The sequence below is a fragment of the Chiloscyllium plagiosum genome, chromosome 3 (assembly GCF_004010195.1).
Source record: "Chiloscyllium plagiosum isolate BGI_BamShark_2017 chromosome 3, ASM401019v2, whole genome shotgun sequence".
Classification (NCBI taxonomy): domain Eukaryota; kingdom Metazoa; phylum Chordata; class Chondrichthyes; order Orectolobiformes; family Hemiscylliidae; genus Chiloscyllium; species Chiloscyllium plagiosum.
Window position 1 is genome coordinate 136,148,631 of NC_057712.1, and position 26,088 is coordinate 136,174,718.

Sequence of the window (26,088 nt, forward strand, 5' to 3'; positions counted from 1 at the left end):
ATCAACTCATTATTGTCAGTGTTAGTGCAGCCTGTCTAACAGTTATAGCCCTCTGGTGTTCAGCATATTATTGTCTATGTAGGGCAGAATGTAATAGCAGCTTATGATGTAAAGCAGTAATGTTTTTATTAGAAAAGATAGTTTTTACATTTTTCTAAGTAAATTATTTCTTAAAGCTTCAAAGCTTAGAGTTTTTACTATGTCATAATCCATAGAAACCTCCCCTGACAGTGCTACTGACATTTCTTGTGCTCTGCCTATACAAAGCAAGTTAATAGTTAATGTCCCATTTGGTCTGTTCTTTTCCTTTTACTGTAAAATGTCCCAAAGTCCACCCGTCGTTTCCAACTCCTCATTCAAAATTGATAAAAGAATATTGAAAAATGAGTGAGGGTTCTAATACTGCCCAATCAAATACTTTAATAATCTTCCACACTTCAATGGATCTCTGCTTAGTTTTCCAAAGGTTAGATAATACAAGCTGAACCTGTTCCACTAATATAGTCCTTCAGTCCCACTATCGTATGGTTGTAGTGATAACATGTCATTTACCATATTAGGGTGAGATCGAGGAAGTTAGTTGTGTCAAAGCAATTTGAATAAATTCTTGACCTTGCAATTGGTCTTTTCAGGAATTGCGACTTTATCTCCCTGAAGCACCAGCGGACAGTGATGAGGAGGATGAGGAAGCAATTCCAAGCAGTCGACAGTCTATACCCATGGACCCAGGTAAAGGAGACAGGGCAAATAGTGGCAGCTAATTACTGAGAGAGGGGCCCTAATAGACCCAGTAATCATGCAGAGAGTGGGCGGAATTATCCTGAGCAATAATTATCCAAAGATAGAGAGTGAATAGAGCTTGATAATCACCCAGAGAGAAATTAGTGGAATGGACCCTGATAATTACTCTCAGGGAAAGCGGGAAAGAACCCTGATAATTACCAAGAGAGAGAGGGGGAATAGACCCTGATAATTACCCACAGAGAGAGGGGTGATAGACCCTGATAATTACCCACAGAGAGAGGGGGGATAGACCCTGATAATTACCCACAGAGAGAGGGGGGATAGACCCTGATAATTACCAACAGAGAGAGGGGGAATAGACCCTGATAATTACCCACAGAGAGAGGGGGGATAGACCCTGATAATTACCCACAGAGAGAGGGGGGAATAGACCCTGATAATTACTCTGTGGTTTGGGCGGACGGGAGAAATAGACTCTGACAATTAACCAGAGAGTTGGGGTGGAATGGACCCCAATAATTACACTGTCAGAAAAGTGGATAGTGATAGTTACCTTGAGAGAGGGGAAAGAAATGGACCAGATAATTATTCAGAAAGAGAGAAATGAACCTTGATGATTACCCAGGGTGGCAGGAGAGAGACAGAGTGGGGAGCCAGGAATAGATCCTGATAATCACGAGAGAGATGGAGTCTGGAATAGGATCTGAGAACTATCCAGAGAGAGTGAGCATAAACTCTGATAATCGGATAAACTCTGACACAGGTAACTCGGTAGTTAGCTCTGCTGCCTCACAGTACCAGGAACCCAGGTTTGATTCTATACTCGGGCGACTGTCTGTGTGGAGTTTGCACGTTCTCCATGTGACTGCATGGGTTTCCTCCAGAAGCTCCTCTGTCAGTCCAAAGATGTGCAGGTTTGGTGGATTAGCGAAAAGCTAACCTGTGGAGTCCTTAGTTAGCCATAATTTAAAAAAAAACCCATGCAGGTTTGGGGGGAGTAGGTCTAAATGGGATGCTCTTCAGACATGATGGACCGAATGGCCTCTTTCTGCACTGTAGGATTCTATGATTCTATTCTATGAAATTGCCCAGAGAGAGAGAGAATAGACCCTGATAATCACCGAGAGGGAGAATGGATTCTGATAATCACATTGCAGAGAGCTGGGGGTGGAGTGGTGAGAAGAATAGACATTGATAATTACCCAGCCAGAGGGGTTGGTGCATTCTGATAATCACCGAGAGGTAGAGGGGTCAGTACCCTCTGATAATTACCAAGAGAAATAGACTAAGTGGGAATATACTCTGATAATCACAAGAGGGCTGGGTGTTGTATAGACGTTATTGCTCAGATAGAGGGTGTAAATGTTGATAAACATCCAGACAAATGGGGAATAGATCCTTAAAATCACCCAGAGAGGGGGAGACAAAAGGAATGCACTTGGAGTCAGTGTGGGTCAGCAAGACTAGGGTGAATAGAACTTGAAGGTTGTGAGCTCAGTAGTTAACTTTCGGATATGTTCAGAGGAAATGTCAGTTAAAAGCTAGCTAAAATGTGATAGCTTTGTTGAGTTTGGAAGTGAAACAAGTGTGAATTGAAGTATCCTTGCTCCCCTACGTTTTACTTATCTTTCTATGTCTCTCTTTAACAAAGATTAAAAAATGATTGACTAGTGGCCTAGTGCTTGGAGACAGGCTGAAGCTGGATGTTATTTTTGTAAGCTACTATCACTACCTCTTCCAACTCTTGGATTTGTCTTTTTCTTGCAGAACATGTGGAATTGGTGAAGAGGACCATGGCTGCAATCAAGATTCCAAGCCTGGGAGTCCCGTCATGGGCCCAAGAAATCTCTGATGAACAGTGGCAGTCTGTCGTTCAACAAACAATAGAAACCAAGCGCTCAACAGTGGCAGTGAAGGACGTGGGGCAGCAATGACCCAGGTTCTATTCTGCAGCGTTACATGATGAGAAACCTGCAATTGTAAGTGCAACAAACCAGATACCTGGAAAAAGTCGAGTCTTTATAGGGCTGTTGTTAGGGATCCTCGCCATCCACAGGGACCCTAACAGTGATCCTGACCGCCTGTAGAGTCACTTTCAGTGATCATCACCGCCTATGCGGACCTTGTCAGTGATCCCGGCCGTCTGTGCGGACCCGGTCAGTGATCCTCACCGCCTGTAGGGTCACTGTCAGTGATCCTCACAGTCCCTGCGGACCCGGTCAGTGATCCTCATGGCCAGTAGCGTCACTGTCAGTGATCCTCACGGCCTGTAGGTTCACTGTCAGTGATCCTCACCGCCTGTAGGGTCACTGTCAGTGATCCTCACAGTCTCTGCGGACCCGGTCAGTGATCCTCACAGCCTGTAGGGTCACTGTCAGTGATCCTGGCTGTCTGTGCGGACCCGGTCAGTGATCCTCACTGTCTGTAGGGTCACTGTCAGTGATCCTCACAGCCTGTAGGGTCACTGTCAGTGATTCTCACAGTCTCTGCGGACCCGGTCAGTGATCCTCACAGCCTGTAGGGTCACTGTCAGTGATCCTGGCTGTCTGTGAGGACCCAGTCAGTGATCCTCACTGCCTGTAGGGTCACTGTCAGTGATTCTCACAGCCTGTAGTGTCACTGTCAGTGATCCTCACGGTCTCTGCGGACCCAGTCAGTGGTCCTTACAGCCTGTAGGGTCACTGTCAGTGATCCTGGCCGTCTGTGCGGATCCGGTCAGTGATCCTCACTATGTGTAGGGTCACTGTCAGTGATCTTCATGGCCTGTAGGGTCACTGTCAGGGATCCTCACAGTCTCTGCGGACCCGGTCAGTGATCCTCACGGCCTGTATGGTCACTGTCAGTGATCCTGGCCGTCTGTGCGGACCCAGTCAGTGATCCTCACAGTCTCTGCAGACCCGGTCAGTGATCCTCACGGCCTGTAGGGTCACTGTCAGTGATCCTCACAGTCTCTGCGGACCCGGTCAGTGGTCCTTACAGCCTGTAGGGTCACTGTCAGTGATCCTGGCAGTCTGTGCGGACCCAGTCAGTGATCCTCACTATAGGGTCACTGTCAGTGATCCTGGCTGTCTGTGCGGACCCAGTCAGTGATCCTCACGGCCTGTAGGGTCACTGTCAGTGATCCTCACAGTCTCTGCGGACCCGGTCAGTGATCCTCACAGCCTGTAGGGTCACTGTCAGTGATCCTGGCTGTCTCTGCGGACCCGGTCAGTGATCCTCACGGCCTGTAGGGTCACTGTCAGTGATCCTCACAGTCTCAGCGGACCCGGTCAGTGATCCTCACGGCCTGTAGGATCACTGTCAGTGATCCTGGCCGTCTGTGCGGACCCAGTCAGTGATCCTCACTGTAGGGTCACTGTCAGTGATCCTGGCCGTCTGTGCGGACCCAGTCAGTGATCCTCACTGTCGGGTCACAGTGATCTTCACGGCCTGTAAGGTCACTGTCAGTGATCCTGGCCGTCTGTGCGGACCTAGTCAGTGGTCCTCACTGTCTGTAGGGTCATTGTCAGTGATCCTAGCTGTCTGTGTGGACCCGGTTAGTGATCCTCACTGCCTATAGTGTCGCTGTCGGTGATCCTAGCCGACTGTAAGGTTGCTGCCTGTAGGGCCGCTGTAGGATCCTGGCTGTCTGTATGAACACAGGCCTTTCCAGGAGAGCTATTGTGTTTGTTGTTGTGCACAGCCATGTCTTGAGGTTGTCCACTTGATCACTTCCAACAGCCTGTTTCTTGTCTGATTTGAAGGAATTGAGAGTACAAGTCATGTGAGTCTGACTCCCTCACTCAGCTTCCTTGTTCCTAGAGCAAATCTGTAGTTCTTGAGGTGAACTTGAGAGCGTTCTATTAGGGCAAGTTAATTGGAACTCTGGTCCAGGCTTTTGAGTCAGGGCTGAATTTAAGTATTGCTCAGTGTGTGTTACACTCAGTCTTTGATAGGAAATCACATGGTGAACATGCGCTTGGCAATGAGCAGAGACCAAAAGGTACTCACTCTGCTATTGTCCTAATATACTATCGTGAAAATGGTGCAAGTGGTGAAAAATTGGAAAATCTATTGCGGCTGAATGACATTAGACACTGGAAACAGTGCCTTTCTTGTCTTTGGAATGCTCTGTTCCCAGGTGTTTTTTGGATTAGACTGCTGGGTGTCTATTGCAATGACGGGACAACCCCAGGGGGACTAAGGGTTAAATTCTGGATGCAGCAAAAAATTAACTAATTACAGTTACCAGTTGTACTAATCCACCACCACTTCCTATCATTAGCTGGTTAATTTCACTTTGCCCTTTTATACTCTGCCAATCGTTATTTTGATATAAACTGTTTAATGAACCTTTAAATTAACTTGAGCAAGTTCACATTGACTCCACAAGGTAGAGGTCAGTAGTTTCTGAATTGAGTTTTAGGGGATGAAATTGTCCATGGGGAGTGAGACTGGAGTATGTGCAGACATTTCATAGTAGACTGAGAGCACATTGTGTTCCAATCTGAGCAGTTAGAGATACATCAGAGGACAGTTGGTATCAGCAAGTAGTGAATGTCATACTGCTGCTAGATAGGGTGGGTGTTTTATATTTAACCCTGTGCTGTACCTAAATTAAAATAGACAAGTGAAACAAAAATAAATTGCTTGAGAAACTCAGCAGGTCTGGCAGTATCTGTGGCAAGAAAACAGTTAATGTTCCAGAAACACCTCGATATTCTAGAGGATCACAGGACCTGAAACATTAACTCTGCTTTCTCTCCACAGATGCTGCCAGACCTGCTGAGTTTCTCCAGAAATATATGTTCCTGTGCCAGACCTGTCCTGGGAATGTTTGATAGGGACAGTGTCGTGGGGAGTTTTACTTCTGTTTAAAAGAGAGAGCCTTATTGTCTATCTAGCCCATATGTATCTGTCCAGCACAAGCAGTCATGTGTTAAAAAATGTAAAATATTTGTTACAATATCAATAAATGTTGCTGATACTAAAGATGGCTTCTTCAGTCGTGTCAGGCATGATGACTAATTTCATGTTTCTAAGTCAGAAATTGTGGTGCGGGAAAGGCACAGCAGGTCAGACAGCATCCAAGGAGCAGGAGAGTTGATGTTTTGGGCATAAGCCCTTCACTGATGCAGCGGACGGTAAACTTTTGCTATAAATTCTGCATCTTACAATCTTCTACTCCATAACCACCTGATGAAGGAGCAGTGCTTTGAAAGCTAGTGCTTCCACATAAACCTGTTGGACTATAACCTGGTATTGTGATTTTTAGTTTTGTACACCTCAGTCCAACACCAGAACCCAGCACCACCCTTTTTGACTCTGACTCTCCAGAATGTGTACTCCTCACTTGCTCCTTGATGTTTCTGATCCTCCTTTGGGATTTCAGTTTTGAGGATAAAAGCTAATGATTTATATGTCCCTGTTAACATAACAATAGCACATTTAACAAGTTGTGCTCCCTAAGTGTTTGTGCCAAACTAAATTATAAAGCCAAAAACATTACAACTGTATTTTGACAGGCTTCTTTTGGTTAACTTTTCATTGTGTGTGTGGTGTGATGACCAGTTTTGTTTGATAATGTAGTCATGTTATCTTCCTCTGTCAAGATAGGACACTTTGCTGAATAGGAAAGCAGGTTAGATAAACATTGTATTCTCTTGGATGGTGAAGGAACTTTTCCTGGTTTACCCCTTAATATCTTAAACTATTTCTTGATATCATGTGAAGGCACTGAATATGGCAAAGGCTGGGGGAACTGACAGCTTTCCAGAAATAGTACTGAAAGCTTGTGCTCCAGAACTGGTCAACTCCCTAGTCAATGTGTTCCAGTATATTTACAAACTAATATTGACCTGTCAACGTAGGTTTTGTCCTGTGCACAAAAAGGACAAATGCAACCACGCATATTACCACTGTTGACTTGACCCCTTTGATCCTTTCCTAATAATCAGCATGGCACAGTGGTTAGCACTGTTGCCTTACAGCGCCTGAGACCCAGGTTCAATCCTCACCTCAGGCGACTGTCTGTGTGGAGTTTGCACGTTCTCCCAGTGTCTGCATGAGTTTCCTCCCACAGTCCAAAATAAAAATGCAGGTTTGGTGAATTGGCTAAATTACCCATACTGTTAGGTGAAGGGGTAAATGTAGGGGAGTGGGTATGGGTGGGTTGCTCTTTGGAGGGTCGGTGTGGACTTGTTGGGCCTGTTCCCACACTAAGTAATCTAAAGCCAGCTTATAGTCCAACACGTTTATTTTAAGGGGCGGCATGGTGGTTAGCACTGCTGCCTCACAATGCCAGAGACCCAGGTTCAATTCCCATCTCAGGCAACTGTCTGTATGGAGTTGGCACATTCTCTAGGTCTGCGTGGGTTTCCTCCGGGTGCTCCGGTTTCCTCCCACAGTCCAGGGTAGGTGAATTGGCCATGATAAATTGCCCCTAATGTTAGGTGAAGGGGTAAATGTAGGGGAATGGGTCTGGGTGGGTTGCTCTTCAGCGGGTCGGTGTGGACTTGTTGGGCCAAAGGGCCTGTTTCCACACTAAGTAATCTCATCTAATCTAAAAATAATCATTGACAGTGCTACTGTGCAATATTTGCTCAAGAAGAACCTGAGGCGAGAGTGTCCATGATATCAGGACAGCATTTGACTAGTGTGGTATCACAGAACCCTTGCAAAATTTGAGTCAGTGGGAATTAGGAGGAAATCATAGTGGTTGGAGTCATACCTGCCAAAGGGAGATGATGGTTGTGGATTGGTCATCTTAGTTAGAGGACATCTCTGCAGGAGCTCCTCAGCCTGGGCCCAACCATTTTTAGCTGCTTCATCAATGACTTTCCCTCCATCTTAAAATCAGAAGTGAGAATGTTTGCCCAATATTCTTACTATTCACAGACTACTTCAGCACCTAAGGCATTCTGTCCAAATGCACCAAGAGTGGGACGATAACCTGGCTTGAACTGAAAAGTGGCAAGTAACATTCACATCACCTAAGTGCCAGATACTGGCAATCCTTAACCAGGGAACTCTTTGACATTCTCAGTACAGTGTGGAGGATACTAACAGTGGAGGGTATAAAGAGTAATCACTAATTGTACTTACCTTCCGTCACCGGTGTTTTTGATGTGATTCACTTCGATCTCCCTTTGAGTGAAATATGAATTTAATTTCTGGAGAGTGCAAATTAGTTGTATCAAAACCTAGGGTTTCTGGCTGTTCGCAGTATGTATTCACGTCATATTATAGCCGGGCTATATTCACAAAGTAACATTACTTGTGAGACCCAGTTTATTTTTGTTCTGTACATACATGAACATTTGTACAAAATATGACATTTCAATACTATGTAATACTCTACCTAAAATAAAGTTCAACATATGTACAAATATTAACTAAGCAGCTTAATAGTGTCAGTCAGAAAATTAGAGATATTTCACTTTTAGGTATTTCCTCTCCTGCAATTTCAGCAGGGCTGAAAAACACTCAATGCTTTATTTATTCATTTTTAACTCCTTGACTGTAACCTTAATGATGATGCTTTCTATAACTGAAAAACAGATCAGAGGTCCCTGTTATAATCAGGTGTCAATAATTGATTATCTTTTATAGTTCATCAAGTTACATGGCACAGAACTTATACCTGTTCAGTTAGTTCAAGCTGAAAAAGATTCCAGGTATAAAGTCCAATCTTAAACATTCAAATATTCCAGCTTGGGAGGTTACTTAATACAGTGTCACTGCATACTTCTGTACTTGCAGAAGCCATGGTGAAAATGGACAGTGATTTCTATCTAATCCATAGCTGAGACAGACTGCACTGGCACAATGGTTTAAGATCTCCTTCACCTAGAAAAGAAATAAAGTCCAATGCCAAATAAATTATAGATACATTATCAATCACCAATTGAAGTTCATAATCTTTTGGTGATTTATTGATGCATGCAGCATCCTTCCATAGTTTGCACTAAGTGGCACTGCTCCTGCAGCAGGTAAGTGTTGAGTGGTTTGGAGGTGGAAAGTTAACTGCTTGAGTGGAACACAACACAAACTAGTATGTGACAATGCCAGGTCATATGTCTGCTTTAAAGCAGGCTTTACTTCAAGAAGCCTGCTATTAATATTCTAAAATGTAATAATTAATAAACTGAAATTATTAAGCAACTACAGAAAAGTACTTGCACTGCAACCTGAATTATTGCTTTATGGAATGCTACAAAAAACAGATGATTAAACCACAGGTGTGTTTCAGAGCATATTTTACATGATGGCAACAGAGCCTACAGGTCAACAACTAAAATCTTGAATGGCAGCTGATACAAAGTATTATTAAAGTTCCTCTCCCTTGCCTTTTGAATGTCCTGTTTAGTGATTCTGCTCCATAACAAAAAGCAGGAAGTTGAGGCTCATGAGCATCTGCCAAAACTAGTCTCAAAATACGTATTAGGATGCAAGACAGGCAATGGGATCAGCTGGACAAGGAAACTTGTTCTCTCTGCCTACCACAATTCCAGATCATTCATTTCGTTTCAGATTTGTTTAAAGTCATTGGTAAGAGAAGCAAAATAAAAACAGTACAAGGAATAGTTTATTTCTGCAGGAATAGGTTAAACTCTGGCACATACTGCCTGTAAAGAGTAATATAGGCAAGTTCAATCAATGCTATTCAAAAGGCAGATAATCTGCAATGTGAACAGGAACAACATGGAAGGTTACAAGGAGGCTAATGAATAGCATTAAATGAAATATTCATTAGCAAGCAGGTGACAATAGTGGCCGAATGGCCTCTTCTGTGCTTCAATAATTGTAATTTGATCAACGCTATTCTAAGCCATTCAGCACCAAGAGGATGGTAACTATTTCACTACTAATTGGTCAATGTTACCATACTTGGGAGGAGCAGATGGTTCTGATGCACCACTCTAACTACAGAATAGATTGGAACAAAATATTCTACTGGGCAGAACAGACAAAAATATATTTTCTTTAAAGTACCTGGCTATACTGAGGTATAGAAGATAGTAGTAAGTGGCTTGGAAAATCAAAAAAAATTACCAAACTAAAGGAAGACGTGAGGACACAGGTTTAATTCAAGACAAAGGCAAATTCAGAGCTAGTGTCACAAAAATTCTTCACAGCAAGTGATCAACGTTGGAAATAAATTTGAGTAAAGTGGCAAAGGCAAAAGCTCTGGAAAATAACAAAAATAAGAACAGATAGTGGAATTAAGATAAGGGAATTGTTTTAACTACAAAAAAAGGTCCAGATGGTCTTTTGTCTTGCACACTTCTCAAAACATCCCTGGAATACAACAAAGGACTTGTCCCCACCCTCAGGATTCGGATCAAAAATCATTTCAAATTCCCGCACTAAATGTCAAAATAGAAACCAAGTGTAGACAAGGATACCTAAAGGCCTGAAACCGGCAGGTATTGTAGTCTAATACACACTCACATTCCCAAAGATAATACCTGCGTTATTGGACCCATGATAACTCCATCCACCCAAGCCTGGAATGATCAAGGATCAGCTGGAATTTGCAAATATACATTACACAAAGAGAAAAAAAGCTGAAGTTACTATGGGATTACATTTGTATTTGGTGGTAGTGTTAGGAGACGGAGGCAAGAGCTGTTCTCTTTAACAACCCTTATTAATACAATAGCATACAGTACATAAGTATGTGCAACACTGAATACAAGCTCCCTGAATAAGCCTGAACATTGTTTTAAAAGTTGCAGTCCTAGTAAAGATTCATTGACATTATGTATACTCCAAGAGATATTTGATAACATATTGCTTAATTTTCCATCGTACATAAGACAAGCCAAGCATAAAAATACATCAAGGTGGAGTGGAGACTGACAACCTCTAGTTATGGCCACTCCCTTTTCATGATTAAACACAAACGCTGATAAATAATTCCTCTCCCCAAAACTGAATGAATGTGAAATTGGAAGAGGCTAGAATATTTACATCACTCCCAAATGGATTCAGTTTTGAAAAAAACAGTGCAGAAACTTTTGCTTTATACTAGAGTGCCCAGTTTGAAGATTTTATTGGGATGTAGGCCTGGTTTATTGAGGAAATGTAGCTTTGAGAAGGCCCTGCTGTCATCCTAGGGGTAGAGGACTTTTTCAAAGTTCATTTCTGTGATTCTTTCAACTATTCCACATTGGAATCCATAGCTGCAACCTCACTTTTGTACATACTTTTTTTGTTCTTTTTCAAGTAATTGTCACTTGATTACTTCCCTTCATGGTTTAATTATAGGCCTACACTTACTACAGGCTCTTTACTAACAGTTTTTCTTGGGAGTGTCCTTACAGTGTGGAAGCAGACCATTTGGCCCATTGAGTTCACACCAACCCTCCAAAGAACACACTGCCTTATCCTTGCAACCTTGCATTTCCCATGGCTAATCCACTTAGCCTGCACATCACTGGATGTGGGAGGAAACCGGAGTACCCGGAGGAAACCCACACAGATAGCTGCCCAACGTTGGAATTGAATCTGGTAGCATTCCAACCGTTCAGAATTTGTAACTGGATACATTCTCATCTACCCTTTGTTTTGCCAGCAGAGTTGAAGCAGTGGTTACAAGCTCACTCTTACAGTTAAGACAAATGTCCTATCCATCTTAAAATACTAATTTAGAGAAATCTGTTTCAGTGTGAACCACTTCACTGCTTCTGAATGAACCACAATCCCAAGATCTCTCAATCTGATATCCCTCAGTTCTGGAAACCAGATTAATTCCAACCTCTGCTGAATTTTCATCAACTTATTCTAGAGTGGCAAGAGATGATTCTGTGCTTGGGGCAGTTATTTCCATCAATATAGTTTACCAGAGTGAACCTTTTATAAAAATGATTTATTCTAAGTCCCATCTTGTAAGTTTCAGACCACCCTAGAGTCTCGTCAACAATCAAAGCAAGTTCTAAAAAACAAAACTTCTTCAAATCAAATTGAACCATGACAAAATCCCTTCCAATGAACTTCACATTTGAAGCTAAGACATGCTGAAAATCTGGGGTCAAGATGCAAGCGGAGTCTTCTGGGCTCATGATCAACACAAACAATTGGTAAGTTACTTGAGGGTCACTATTCTGAGAACGATATCTCCAGCAAGTTCAGGAGGGGAAGGTGGTGAGAAGGAAAAGCAAATTATCCTGAAAATAGACTGACAATTGCTGTGTGGGGAGTTATGCCAGATGACAGTAAATGAAGGGAGAGGAAGGGGCAGAGAGTGAGCTGTAGAAACTGCAGGGATACATGGTTACCCTGTCCCAAGAGGAAGAGATGATATAACTGCACACGTGGCTTAAAGTGCAAGCTGTATGAACATTCAGAAAAATGGTTCCATCAGATTTTTTTCCACCCAATGATATCTTAAGTTCTTGCCATTGTCTCTGAAGATAGATATTCCATTTTTAAATAACAAAAAGTGTCTGATGATTGACAAAGGAAAGTTGTTTATTCTTAAACCTTCTGTGACCCAACAAAAGGTTATCAAATGAATAATTGCAAGGATAGACTTGTGTAATTATTGTACATCTACCAAGAACTAACATGATAGATTTGGGACAGTAGTGAGCAATGGGGTCAGTAAAGCTAAACCATAAAGGTGCAGAATAACTTCTCCCTTGGTCAGTAAAATGTACCTCAGGCTACAGTATGGTCCCTATATACTCTCAGGATTATAAGGCTACACCATTTTGCCACAAGACTTTTATTCTAATTTTCCTCAGTTAGTACTGTTGGCACATTGAGATGACTAGAACCTCAAACAATTGCAGTGACCAGACCTGTTCAATATGGTGCATTGTATCATGAATAGAGCAATAGACTAAGCTGCTCAGAGGTTCTTCCACTTTGACTGTGGCAACTACATCGGCCACCTCCTCATGGTTCTGATGAGGAAGTAACAGGCATATTCCATTGAAACCCTTATTGTAGCCTTTAACTCCAATATCTCCATACCAGGGTTCACAAATCCACATTAATACCCTGGCTGTAACCTTTAATCATAGAATTCCTACAATGTGGAATGGCCCAGCTCTGACATTCCAAAGAGTATTGCACCAAGACCTACTTCCCCTGCCCTATCCCGATAGCTCTGCATTTCCCATGGCTAATCCACCTAGCGTGCACATCCCTGGATGAAGGGCTTTTGCCCGAAACGTCGATTTCGCTGCTCGGATGCTGCCTGAATTGCTGTGCTCTTCCAGCACCACTGATCCAGAATCTAGTTTCCAGCATCTGCAGTTATTGTTTTTACCACTATGTACAGTTTAGCATGGCCAATCTACCCACCTGCGCATCTTTGGGCTATAGGGGGGAAACCCATGCAGATACAGCGAGAACATGAAAACTTCACAGTTGCACAAGGCTGTGATCGAACCCTGGTCCCTGGTGCTGTGAGGCCACAGTGCTAACCACTGAGCCATCATGCTGCCCCACAAATTCACAGACATCTAATATGACTCATCATCATTTTCTTCCTTTACATTAAAATCTCGAAACCAAAAATTAACTTTCTTTTTGGCCACTTATAAAGATCACTGTGTATCACCACTCCCTCACTCATTTTGCCCCATAATGCAATATTGATTAATGACCTTCACCTATAAGACCATAAGAAAGATGAACAGGAGTAGGCCATTTGGCCCCTCGAGCCTGTTCTGCCATTCAAAGGGATCATGGCTGATCCAACATTCCTCACATCAACTTCAGTGTCCTTTCCCCATAACGTCTGATTCCTCTACCAATTAAGAGTATCCCAGCCTTAAATCAACACAGTGACTGTTCCAACAGCTCGCTGTGACAAGGAGTTTCAAAAACTCTGAAATCTCACAGAAGAAATTCCTTATCTCAGTCTGAAATTGGTTGTCATTTATTCTGAGACTACGCTATCTGGTCTGGCCTTTCCCATTGAAGGGAAACATCCTCTCAGCATTTACTCTGTAAAGTCCCTTGAATATTCTATACACATCAATGAGATCAACGTTCACTCTTCTAAACTCCAGTGAGGAGAGTCGCAACCTATTTGGTCTTTGGTCAAAAGACAATCCCTTCATAGTGGGGGGGGGGTTATCCTAATGAACCGTCTCTGAACTGCCACTAATGAAATTAAATAAGATCACCAAAACTGTTCTCAGTATACCAGATGTGGTCACACCAGTACCTTCTCCAGTTGCAGTAAGACTTCCCTACTCTTATACTCCAACTCTCTTCCTGCATGTCATGACTGCTCACTCTGCTAACTTATTTGCACCTGCATTCCTGTTCACAATTTGCCCTGAATTTGTCATCAGCAATCTTGGGAGATAATTTGCAAACTCATTCTGAAATTATTTCTACATAAAGTAGCAAAAAGAGGCTCCAGCACAAGATCTTTGGGAGATACTGCATTATTCCATTTCTTTTCTTTTTGTGCTAGGTGCTTCCTGTGGATTTCTTCCTCTTTAACAACTGGGGTTAGTAATTACCACCTCACCAAATTCCTAATAATTTCCAATCTGAGCAAGTGAATAAATAATCATTGCACATCTCTGGTGCCATGGATTTGGGAAGTAGACCAGGCCAAGATACAGATAAATATATTGCTCCTTTTAGCACCAGAAGATCTGAGATCAGAGAACATAATTTCAGAACAATGGGTTGCACATTTAAGACAAGAGTTGGAAGAGAAATTTCTTCTGAGGTTAGTGAATCTGTGGAATTTTTTTTTAAAACCATAAATGGCTATTGAGGCTGAGTCATTAAGCATATTTAAGGTGGAAACTTATTCCCTTACTATTTAAAAATCTCAGGCTCACAGGGAAAAGACAGGAAAGTGGAGTGAAGGATTAGCAGACCAGTCACAATCTCACTGAAAGACACAAAGTTGATGGGCTGAATGGCCAACTTCTGCTCTTACGTCTTATGTTCTTAGCCATCTATAACAAGCAGATGGAGTCTCATTGCCCTAACTTTAAGAATATAAGAACTAAGAGCAGGAGTAGGCAATTCAGCCCATCGAACCTGCTCCATCATTTAATACAATCATGGCCGATCTCATCTTGGCCTCAAATTCACTTTCATGCCTTCTCTTCATAGCCTTTCAACCTATTCCTATTTAAAACAATTTGTCCATCTCCTGTTGAAATTTACTCAATGTCCCAACATCCACAACACTCTGGGGTAGGGAAGTCTACTCACTCATGACTGTTTGAGAGAAGTAATTTCTCCTCATCGGTTTAAATCTGCCACCCCTTTTACTAAATATGACCTCTCATTTTAGATTGACCCACAAGGGAAAACATCCTTTCTCCATCTACTTTGTCAATCCCTTTTAGCATCTAGCATAACTCAATTAGATCTCCTTCTACACTCCAGAAACCTCTCACCTCTGGAATCAATCTAAAGAAGCTCCTCTGAACTGCCTCCAATGCCTCAAATAAGGAGACCAAATTGTACACAAGACACCAGTCTCACTAATGCCATGAACAATTGCAGCAATACTTCTATACTCTATCTTTCAGCAATAAATGGAGAAATTCCATTTGCCTTTTTGCATTCTACTTTCTTGGAGGATGTCCAGATCACCCCTTTAAGTTGGCAGCTCTCCACTTCTACACAATTCCCATAATGAGCCTGTGATGAAATTTCTGCCTCGATTCTACTTAAGCAAACTCTTAAAAATCACAACTTTCTGACTCTGAGAAAAGTGCCAATGAAGCTAGTCACTAATGTTAGGTGATAGCTAGGGCAGTGTACATTCCTATAACTAATACATACAATGGATTTCAGATCAAAGTGAAAGAAATTTGGCAAAGCAATATTATTTACAGGTTTTCTGCAGTATTAAAACAACTTTATGAAATTTGAATACTGTAAAGATGGCCCTCCAGACAATTATCTCTCACAAATAATGGAGTCCATAGCCAGCGTGGTCTATACCCTAGTGGTACATTACATCCTTGAATAAATCAAACAACATAGTTTCAGTATTGTCACAAAGAATTAATTTTAACTGGGCTTGGATGTTCCATGTAATGTAAAACATCATTAATTTGTGCTGTAAGTTTGTTGAAGTTACTGAAAAGGATTGAAAGCTGATCTCATGGACATAGAAGAGATGGGGAAGAAACCAGAAAAGGTTTCCATTACCACCTACCATCAGCCACCACCTTGTTAACTTGATGCATTGCTTGCCTCACACCTTATGTTGCTGTGGAAAGCAAGTGTCAGTGTGGGAGGGGAAGAGTGTGGAACTTGAATACAAACCAGAGTTGAGAGAGACCCTAGTTTGCTCCCCACCCAGAACTCCCATTTAATCTCTGTAGGTGAATGGACTCTCCATTTTATTGGCTTATGTCTGAAACAGTAGCTATATAAATCACATTTCGACAGACCAATGTATAAATGACCATTGTCCTTGTTATAATGTGAGAAACTCAAAATCCTGACATGACATGCCTCCAATGTGTGGTACTCTATTAGCCCAACAATTGGATACGTCTTCAGCCTCTGCTGCAGCCTGGCATTTAATATTAAAGTATGTAAGAAAACAGCCTTTGTCACTCCACTTAATACTTTGACATGATTTTGTGAATAGGAAAAAAAATCAAATAGTACCAAATGCTTTATTTTCATTGGTGAGAAAGGAACATGGTGGAAGCAGTTAGGAGAAGCTGGAGAAACAGATCACACCTGCAATGATCAGGGTTACAGTCCTTATGATCACAGTTAATAACATAAAATTTAAAAAAAAACAAAAGGCAATTCACTTTGTGAAGGTGCTGCCAGAGGGTTAGCTTGGTACTGTGATCATCAGCACTGTAACATGGGGAATACTGGTGCCAGATTTTAAGGATGACCACTGCCATATCCTGAAGTGTTTCAGTGTGATATTCATATGTCTATCGTTCACTGAATGTTACATAACTGCTGACTGCATATAAAGGGGGTGAAAGAAACTCTAGGGCAACAGACCCAATTATTTGCTGAAGAGTTACCCTGAATTGAACTTCACCCTGTTCAACCATTTTGATTACAGAGTATCAGCACTGAAAAGTATGGTGTTGAGCTGTCCAGATTGGTCTCAACTGTAACTTTACCAGAGAGGGGCTTAAGTACAAACAATTGACTTCAGTTCTACTGGGAGAGTACAGGGTATACCAGCCACGCTTCTCAAGTTGCTATCTTGATAAGTGCTGCAGTGGACAGGGACAGAGTGATAAATTCTGTGGCTAAAAAGCTTGACTACATGAAATGAGAGAATAGCAGACACCTGTATAATAATCTCACAGCATCAGGCCAAACTGTTCAGTGGAGAAAGGGACAAAAGGAGAGAAGCAAAAATACAGAGCACTGACAGGTACTTGATGCCATTTCTGGAAATCTACTTTTTAACCTTTACAGTGATTTGTACGAAACAAAACCATTGATTTCTCAACAATGCTCTAGTCAGCCATCAATAAAGTCAGGTGGATGACTGGACACTGCAGACTAGCCTTAGGTTAGAGAGAGAAGCAGGAGACAGTGCACACCGGCCATAGGTTAGACAGAGCTACAGGGGACAGAACACACCGGCCGTAGGTTAGACAGAGCACATCGGCGTAGGTTAGACCGAGCCACAGGGGACAGTGCACACCGGCTATAGGTTAGACACAGCCACAGGGGACAGCGCACACCTTCCGTAGGTTAGACAGTGCCACAGGGGACAGTGCACACCGGCCGTAGGTTAGACACAGCCACAGAGGACAGTGCACACCGGCCGTAGGTTAGACAGAGCCACAGGGGACAGCGCACACCGGCCGTAGGTTAGACAGAGCCACAGGGGACAGTGCACACCGGCCGTAGGTTAGACACAGCCACAGGGGACAGTGCACACCGGCCGTAGGTTAGACACAGCCACAGGGGACAGTGCACACCGGCCATAGGTTAGACAGAGCCCACAGGGGACAGTGCACACCGGTCGTAGGTTAGACACATCCACAGGGGACAGTGCACACCGGCCGAAAGTTAGACACAGCCACAGGGGACAGTGCACACCGGCCATAGGTTAGACAGTGCCACAGGGGACAGTGCACACCGGCCGTAGGTTAGACACAGCCACAGGGGACAGAGCACAACAGCCGTAGGTTAGACAGAGCCACAGGGACAGTGCACACCGGCCGTAGGTTAGACACAGCCACAGGGGACAGAGCACAACAGCCGTAGGTTAGACAGTGCCACAGGGGACAGTGCACACCGGCCGTAGGTTAGACACAGCCCCAGGGGACAGTGCACACCGGCTATAGGTTAGACACAGCCACAGGGGACAGTGCACACCGGCCGTAGGTTAGACACAGCCACAGGGACAGTGCACACCGGCCGTAGGTTAGACAGAGCCACAGGGACAGTGCACACCGGCCGTAGGTTAGACACAGCCACAGGGGACAGTGCACACCGGCCGTAGGTTAGACACAGCCACAGGGACAGAGCACACCTGCTATAGGTTAGACAATACCACAGGGGACAGAGCACACCGGCCGTAGGTTAGACACTGCCACAGGGACAGAGCACACCTGCTATAGGTTAGACAATACCACAGGGGACAGAGCACACCGGCCGTAGGTTAGACAGAGCCACAGGGGACAGTGCACACCGGCCATAGGTTAGAACAGCCACAGGGACAGAGCACACCGGCCATAGGTTAGACAGAGCCACAGGGGATGGTGCACACCAGCTGTAGGTTAGACACAGCTACAGGGGACAGAGCACACTGGCCGTAGGTTAGACACAGCCACAGAGGATAGTGCACACCGGCTGTAGGTTAGACAGAGCCACAGGGGACAGTGCACACCGGCCATAGGTTAGACACAGCCACAGGGACAGAGCACACCGGCCATAGGTTAGACAGAGCCACAGGGGATGGTGCACACCAGCTGTAGGTTAGACACAGCTACAGGGGACAGAGCACACTGGCCGTAGGTTAGACACAGCCACAGAGGATAGTGCACACCGGCTGTAGGTTAGACAGAGCCACAGGGGACGATGCACACCGGCCGTAGGTTAGACAGAGCCACAGGGGACAGTGCACACCAGCCGTAGGTTAGCCAGTGCCACAGGGGACAGTGCACACCGGCCGTAGGTTAGACAGAGCCACAGGGGACAGTGCACACCGGCCATAGGTTAGACACAGCCACAGGGGACAGTGCACACCAGCCGTAGGTTAGCCAGTGCCACAGGGGACAGTGCACATCGGCCTTAGGTTAAGACAGAGCCACAGGGTACAGAGCAAACCACCTTTAGGCTAGATAATAACTGTGGGGACTATGCAGACCATGTTTAGACTAAAGACAAATTGAGGGGTCAGTGCCAACTACTTCTCTAGGCCTTTGTAGCAGTTTGCTTTCTTGCGGTCTCTGGGCATCATATGTTTGCTATTGTCCACGTGATTTTCTTGTACAACAGTAAAATATAAACCCATCCAACTGACAGACTGGAACAGTAGATGGATGCAGGAAACAACAACAAATGGGGAAAACGGAAAAGAAGCAGGGAACAAAAGAATGGATGCAGCTTTACATAAACACTGATCAACAGTTCATTCTATGCTTTACACTGACAGAGTACATCTCTGCGAACATCCTGGGACTGGGGCCAGGGGTAGGGCAGGCACTGCCCGTCAGAGCGCCTCCTGATTCGAGCTGAGGTATTCCTCTGGCCGCTTGTGTGCTTCGAGGGCCTTTATAGTGTACACATCCTGAGGCAGGTCTGACTTTCGGCGTAGCAAAGCCTTCTCTTTTTTTATCTTCTCTTTCACCTGGAGAAATAGCAGTTTCATCAGCATTAACCAGGACCAGATGGTACAGGGTGTGCTAGCATTCAAGCAAAGTGAGTCAATACTGGTGTCAATCAAAAGGGCAAAAACCATCTTTGGGGAGGTGGTGCCACAGTGGTCATGTCACTGGATTAGTAATCCAGAACCTCCAGGTTAATGTTCTAGGGACATGGTTTGAATCCAACAGGGAAATATTCAATTAACAAACCTGGAATTAAAAAAGCTAGTCTTACGACAACCATTGTCGATTGTTGTAAAAACCATTTGGTTCACTAACGGCCCTTGAAGGACTCTTAACTTGTCTTGGATATGGCAGACAGTGTTCAGTAGTTCAAGGGGTAAAAAATACTGACCTTTCCTGCAATGTCTACATCCCACACAGGAATATACAAACTTTAACATGGAGCATGCCCAAAATTTGTAGATCCAACAACTGAACAGAATAATGTAGAGTAATTAAACGGTATAGGGCATCTATACTGTTCATGCTACATACCTATGGGCAGCACGGTGGCACAGCAGTTAGCACTGCTGCCGCACAGCGCCAGGGACCCAGGTTCAATTCCCGCCTCAGGCAACTGTCTGTGTGGAGTTTGCACCTTCTCCCCGTGTCTGCGGGGTGCTCCGGTTTCCTCCCACAGTCCAAAAATGTGCAGGTTAGGTGAATTGGCCATGCTAAATTGCCCGTAGTGTTAGGTGTAGGGGTAAATGTAGGGGAATGGGTCTGGGTGGGTTGCTCTTCGGAGGGTTGGTGTGGACTTGTTGGGCCGAAGGGCCTGTTTCCACACTGTAAGTAATGTAATCTCATCCACCTTTAATGAGCAATACAGAAATATAAAGAGGAGACAGAATTCTCCCAGTTTCCAAGGGCACGAGCTTCTCTGAAGTTCAACTCCAGAAATACAGGCTGGTCTCAGAGCGCACTGGCAGCCTGTTGTGGTGTTGAACAACAGCAGAAACCTCACCAAGCATCAATAGCTGGAATAGTGTGTCATCCCTCTTTCCTCCAGCTAATGAAACATACCACTGGCAGACAAAGGGTGCCCATGTATATAAGCCTGCAGTGTGTTTTTTGTATTTTTAATTGGTTCATGAATGTGGGCAACACTGGCTTAGTCAGCATTTCTTGCTCCTGTGGGTCTGGAGTCACATGTAGGGTTACAGGGAGGTGAATCAGATGGGATTTTATGACAGTGGTTACATGGTCACCATCAAGCTGGCTTTTTATTTCAGATTTCATTGATTTTAAATCTCACCAACTGCCATGTTGGGAACCAAACACATCCCTCCAGAACATTATTCCTGGACTCTGGGTTACCTTAACACCATCACTTCCCTCTCATGTTATTTGCTAGATTGTTGAAGTTGCAACATTACCTGAACAGCCTCAGTCTCCACCGCTTTCTTCAGCAGCTGGATGTCCTCTGTAGTGGGAGTCTCCGTTTCCATGGAAAACACAGGGCTGACAGCAGATGACTCAATGAACGCACTGGCCTGGAAGAGTTAAAAACAAACATGAATATCGAAGGCTGGATTTAGGTGTGAGCACTCAACTGAAGTAATAGCAAACATATCGACGGTGGCTCTGTGGGTAGCACTGCTGCCTCTCAGCACCAGGGACCCAGGTTTGATTCCAGCCTCAGGCGACTGTCTGTGTGGAGTTTGCACATTCTCCCCGTGTCTGCGTGGGTTTCCTCCGGCTTCCTCCCACAGACCATGCTAAGTTGTCCATAGTGTTCAGGGATGTGTAGGTTAGGTGCATTAGTCAGGGGAAATGTAGAGTAATAGGGGTGGTGAATGGGTATAAATGGAATACTCTTTGGAGGGTAGGTTTGGACTTGTTGGGCCTAATGGCCTGTTTCCACACTGTAGTGATTCTATGATATCCAGGGCATCCAAGTTTGAAAAGAAAGATCAGCAGGACAGGAAAATCTGGAGGTGACTGAATGACAAGTACAGAGGAACCTCAATTATCCATATAACGGATTATGCGAAGGGAATCTCAAGGTCCCGATAAAAACATTACGTCAAAGAGCTGTTTCAACCCTGATTGCGTCTTTTGTTTACAATTACAATGATTAAAAACGAGTCACTGAAATGCTGCTGAGAACAATCCTGGACAGTCCAGGCACCATCTCTAAATGACTGACCTCCCCCCCTCGCGCTCTCCCCCCACACTTTCCCTAGAGTTCTCCATAGGGGTGAACCTGAAACCCCCCTTCCCCAGATAATCTCTCCAACATTGTCCCGTACAGGGCAGGGGTGGAACATATCAAAAATTTGTGTGCACTATTTGGAGACTTACCCCACAAAAGTAGCAGCAGTCTTGATGTATCGGGGGGGTGGGGGTGGGGTCTCGCACGCAGCGTGCTTTTGCCTAGTATCCTGAACGGGAAGCAGATTTCACAGAAAACTCCCGAGCCCCAGAGGAAATCAATTAACCAAATAATTACTTATCTGAATGAAATAGTGCCCGCCCATCTCGTTTGGATAATCGAGGTTCCTCTGTACTACCAATTGGTTTCCTGCTGTAAAATGTTTGGGAGTGGGATTAAGCCATCAAAAGGAAAGTGAGTAGCGGTTGAGTCTTACCTCCCATTCTTAAGTGAGTTTTATTTTACCTATCCCACCAATTGTATAAAATCACAGCTGATCTGAGCGTAGCCTTGCTATTTTCCTGTCATATCCCCTCAAGGTTTTATCTGTTTATTAAGACCACCTCACCTCTCACTCTTCTAAACTCAAAGATATAGGCCCAATCTGTCTCACCTTTCATCACAGGTTGCCTTTTCACCATGGAAATTAGTGAAGTGAATCTTCTCTGAACAGCTTATAAATGCAGCGATAGATTTCTCTTGAATAGGACAACAAAAATGAGATAGTACTCAAGATATAGTTTCAGCAAGGTCCTGCAGCAATAAATTCCTTACAACAGATGTATTGCATTGTACTTGCAATGACCATTAACATTCTATTGCCACTCTCATCACCTGCCGTACCTGCAAACTAGCTTTGTGTTTCATGTACCAGATCCCTCTGTACTTCCGAGTTCTGTAATCTCTCTTCATTTAAATAACGTATAAAAGGATACCAATTTATGGATGTCTGAATTAAAAACGCTCACACTTGTGAATGTGATCCTATATGGTTATAGTTTTATAGAGACAACGTTCCAAGAATTCCCCTACGTACAAACAGCTGCTTTCCATTGTCCTGCTCTGGGTTCTGACTTGTTAACTTGTAAACAGACTCCAGAATTGAACCTCTTTGCAGTCTGGGAACTGCCTGTACTGTTGTTCTTTTCTTCCTGTCAAAGTGGAGGAGTTCATATTTTCCAGCACTCTCAACCTATTTAAAGCCTTGTGAAAACTCCCTGCACTCTCGGTATCATCACCAAATATTAGGTCTCTTTGTCATTGATACTTGCCTATTCTGTTTCCCATGACTAACCACTCCTCTATCCAGGCTAATATGTTATGCCTTACACACACTCATCTTAAGTAGTAACCTTTGGTATGGTACTAAAGTCAAATGCCTTTAGGAAATCAGACTCTACCCAGTGGTATTAAAATTTTGAAGTGCCCTGTTAGAACCTCTTCAGTAATAGCTTCTGGCAATTTGCCTGTAACAAATTAGGCTAACTACCATATTGTTTTGGGCTTTCTGCCCCCACCCTTCTTGAATAAAAGAGTTATATTTGTTATTTTCCAATCTGATACAAACTAGATTATCTTCGAAAAGCACATCCAATGCATCAACCACTTCCTGCGACCGTCAGACATTGAATAGTTTTTCAGTGCCTTTTGCCTGGTGATTGCAATTGTTTGGAGTTCCTCCTCCTATTTTATTTCTTGACTGGGTGTTATCAGTGTCTCCTGTAGTGATGGCAGACTGCAGGACTATTTCCTTAAATCCTCACACTGAGGACTAATGCTCACTTCAATATCTCAGTTTTTGAGAGCAACAACACAGAAAAAGACTCTTCAGCCCATCGAGCCTGTGCTGGCCAGAAACTAACACCTAACTATTCTAATGCCATTTCCCAGTCCTTGGCCGTAGCCTTGTATGCCTTGGCATCATAAGTGCAAATCGAAATACTACGTAAACATGGGTATGCTTGCCGAGCTGGGAAGTTGATTTGCAGATGTTTTGTCCCCTGTCTAGGGGCATCTTCGGTGCTTTGGAACCTCCTGTGAAGCGCTGCTATACTGTGTCTTCTGGAATTTGGTTTCATTCCTGCTGCTTCCGGTTGTTCATTACAGTGAACGGTATATTAGGCCGAAGTCATTGTGTTTGTTGATAGAGCCTGTGGATGGGTGACATTCTTCTAGAAATTCTCTGGCTGTCCTGTGATCGTTGTGTTGTCCAAGTTGAATTTGTGGTCCTTGTCATCTGTGTGTAGGACTACTGGTTGTGGTGTTTAGTGGCTTGTTGGTGTTCATGGATGCGGATTGCTCATTGTCTGCCTTTTTGCCCTATCTAGTGTTTCCTGCAGTCTTTGCATGGAATCTTGTACACCATGTTTATCTTGCACATGATGGGCGTTTGGTCTTTTGTCCTGGTGAGCGTGGCTGTCAGTTTATGGGCATCATGAATCAGAGTGAGCGGAGAAGTCTGGCTGTCAGTTCAGAGACTTTTTTTTAATCTAAGGTAGAGTGGCTAGTGTGTTCTGTCGTCATCACATTGTGCGTCTGCCAGACATCTGCAGACGAAGTTGTGTGGATATTTAATATTGAAGACTCTGCAGAGGTATTCTTCTCTTTGCAGGTCAGCAGTGCTGCAGTGCGTTGTAGCCCTTTTGAACAGGGTGTATATGCAGCTTCTAGTGTGTTGGGTTGGTTGCTTTTGCCGTTTAGGATCCTGGTCTGTGCGTGTGGCTTTTCTGTACATTCTTGTAGTTCATTCACCAATCTGTATTCTTTCGACCATCACATCCAGGAATGGGAGTTGATTTGTTGGTTTCCTCCTCACTCATAAATCTGATCCCTGTGAGCATGGGGTTGATAATCCGGTGTGTGTTCTCAATCTCTGTTCTCTTAATAATTACAAAAGTGTCATCTACATATCTGATCCAGAATTTGGGTCGGACTTGTGGGAGAGCTGTTTGTTCCAGTCTTTGCATCTGCCACAAATCCGATGACAAGGACCACAAATTCGACTGGGACAACACAACGATCACAGGACAAGCTAAACAGAGAACAGCCAGAGAATTTCTAGAAGAATGTCACTCATCCATGGGCTCCATCAACAAACACATTGACCTCGACCCAATATATCAGCCACTACAACGAACAATTGGAACCAGAAGCTGTAGGGACAGAACCAAATAGGATCCAGAAGAGACAATACAGCAGCGCTTCACAGGAAGCTCGAAAGCACTGAAGATGTCACTGAGACAGGGGACGAAATGTCTGCAAATCAACTTTCCAGCGTGGCGAACATACCCACAACTATAGCAACCGGTACCGGAGCTACAAATCTTTATGCAAACCTTGAGCTACTTAAATATTATGAGGGCCTTTGCCTCTACCACCTTTATAGACAATGAGTTCCAGAATGAACTCCTATTCCCATCACCCTCTGGATGACAAATATTTTCCTCACATCCTCCAAATCCCCTGCCCCCGGACACTGACCCCTGCACCAAGAGAAACTCTTAATTTGTGAGGACTTTTAGAAACTCCTTTCATCTGTTTTACTATTTCTAGTGAGATTTCTCAATTTTCAATTCTCCCTCTCTATTGAGTTAAAATTCTGCAGAACTGTATTTTTTCAATTTGATACAACATTCAATTTCTCTGCTTTACATGGTGGATCTTTCTTCTCGAGTCTTTCTCACCGAAATGTATGCTTGCTGAGTGTTATGAAATATCTCAAGGGACTGCTGCAGCCTAAGCTTTGACTTAATTTCATAGTCCACTTTAGCCAGAATTGCCTTCATACCACTGTAATTGCCCTCACTGAAATTTAAAACACTTGTCCCCCTTCTCACCCTCAAACTGATTGCCAAATTCAATCTTGATATGATCACTTCAAAAGTAATGTTACTGAAATCCAGTAAGAGAGCATGCATGCTTGGTTGGGAGAAAACAAATCCTATAACTCAGCATTAGCCCCAATGAGTCATAGGCAAAGTCTGATTTCAGGCTGATGACATGAAGATAACTTGCTCTTAGCTTTCTGAATCAGAGGTCAATGGTATGGATACCAATGGTGGCAGAGCCCTCTCCTAATGAGATGTATTAGAATTGGTCAGTCTACAAGAGGCTAGAGAAGAAATTATGGGGGCACTGGCTGATATTTTTTGCATCATCATTAGCTACGGGTGAGATCCCAGAAGACTGGAGGGGAGCGAATGTTGTGCCTTTATTCAAGAAGGGCTGTACAGAAAAGCCTGGTAACTACAGACCAGTCAGCCTAATATCTGGGGTGGGTAAGTTATTTGAGAAGATTCTGATCAGATACATATGCATTTGGAAAGACAGGGTTTGATGAGGAACAGTCAGCATGGCTTTGAGAGTGAGAGATCATGCCTCACAAATTTGTTAGAG

General features: G+C 43.8%; 2 protein-coding genes across 6 annotated transcripts in view; one reads left to right on the forward strand and one right to left on the reverse strand.

Annotated features, from left to right (window-relative positions):
• The window catches only part of mea1 (male-enhanced antigen 1), a 42,977-nt gene that overhangs the window by 6,486 nt on the left and 10,403 nt on the right, over positions 1-26,088 (forward strand). The window contains exons 2-4 of one of the 3 annotated variants that reach the window (XM_043687404.1): positions 633-729; positions 2,512-2,723; positions 5,494-5,715. In XM_043687404.1, the coding sequence (XP_043543339.1) occupies positions 633-729; positions 2,512-2,678 (264 nt within the window). In that variant the 3' untranslated portion in view covers positions 2,679-2,723; positions 5,494-5,715. Of the gene's footprint in view, positions 1-632; positions 730-2,511; positions 5,716-26,088 lie in introns of those variants that run through there. The other 2 variants (XM_043687405.1, XM_043687402.1) reach the window with 2 other exon arrangements.
• Positions 16,339-26,088, reverse strand: part of ppp2r5d (protein phosphatase 2, regulatory subunit B', delta) — a 141,433-nt gene continuing 131,683 nt past the window's right edge. For all 3 annotated transcript variants that reach the window (XM_043687399.1, XM_043687401.1, XM_043687400.1), the window contains 2 exons: positions 20,915-21,031; positions 16,339-19,519 (listed from right to left, as the gene is read on the reverse strand). In XM_043687399.1, coding sequence (XP_043543334.1) covers positions 19,382-19,519; positions 20,915-21,031 — 255 coding nt within the window. In that variant the 3' untranslated portion in view covers positions 16,339-19,381. The remainder of the gene's footprint in view (positions 19,520-20,914; positions 21,032-26,088) is intronic.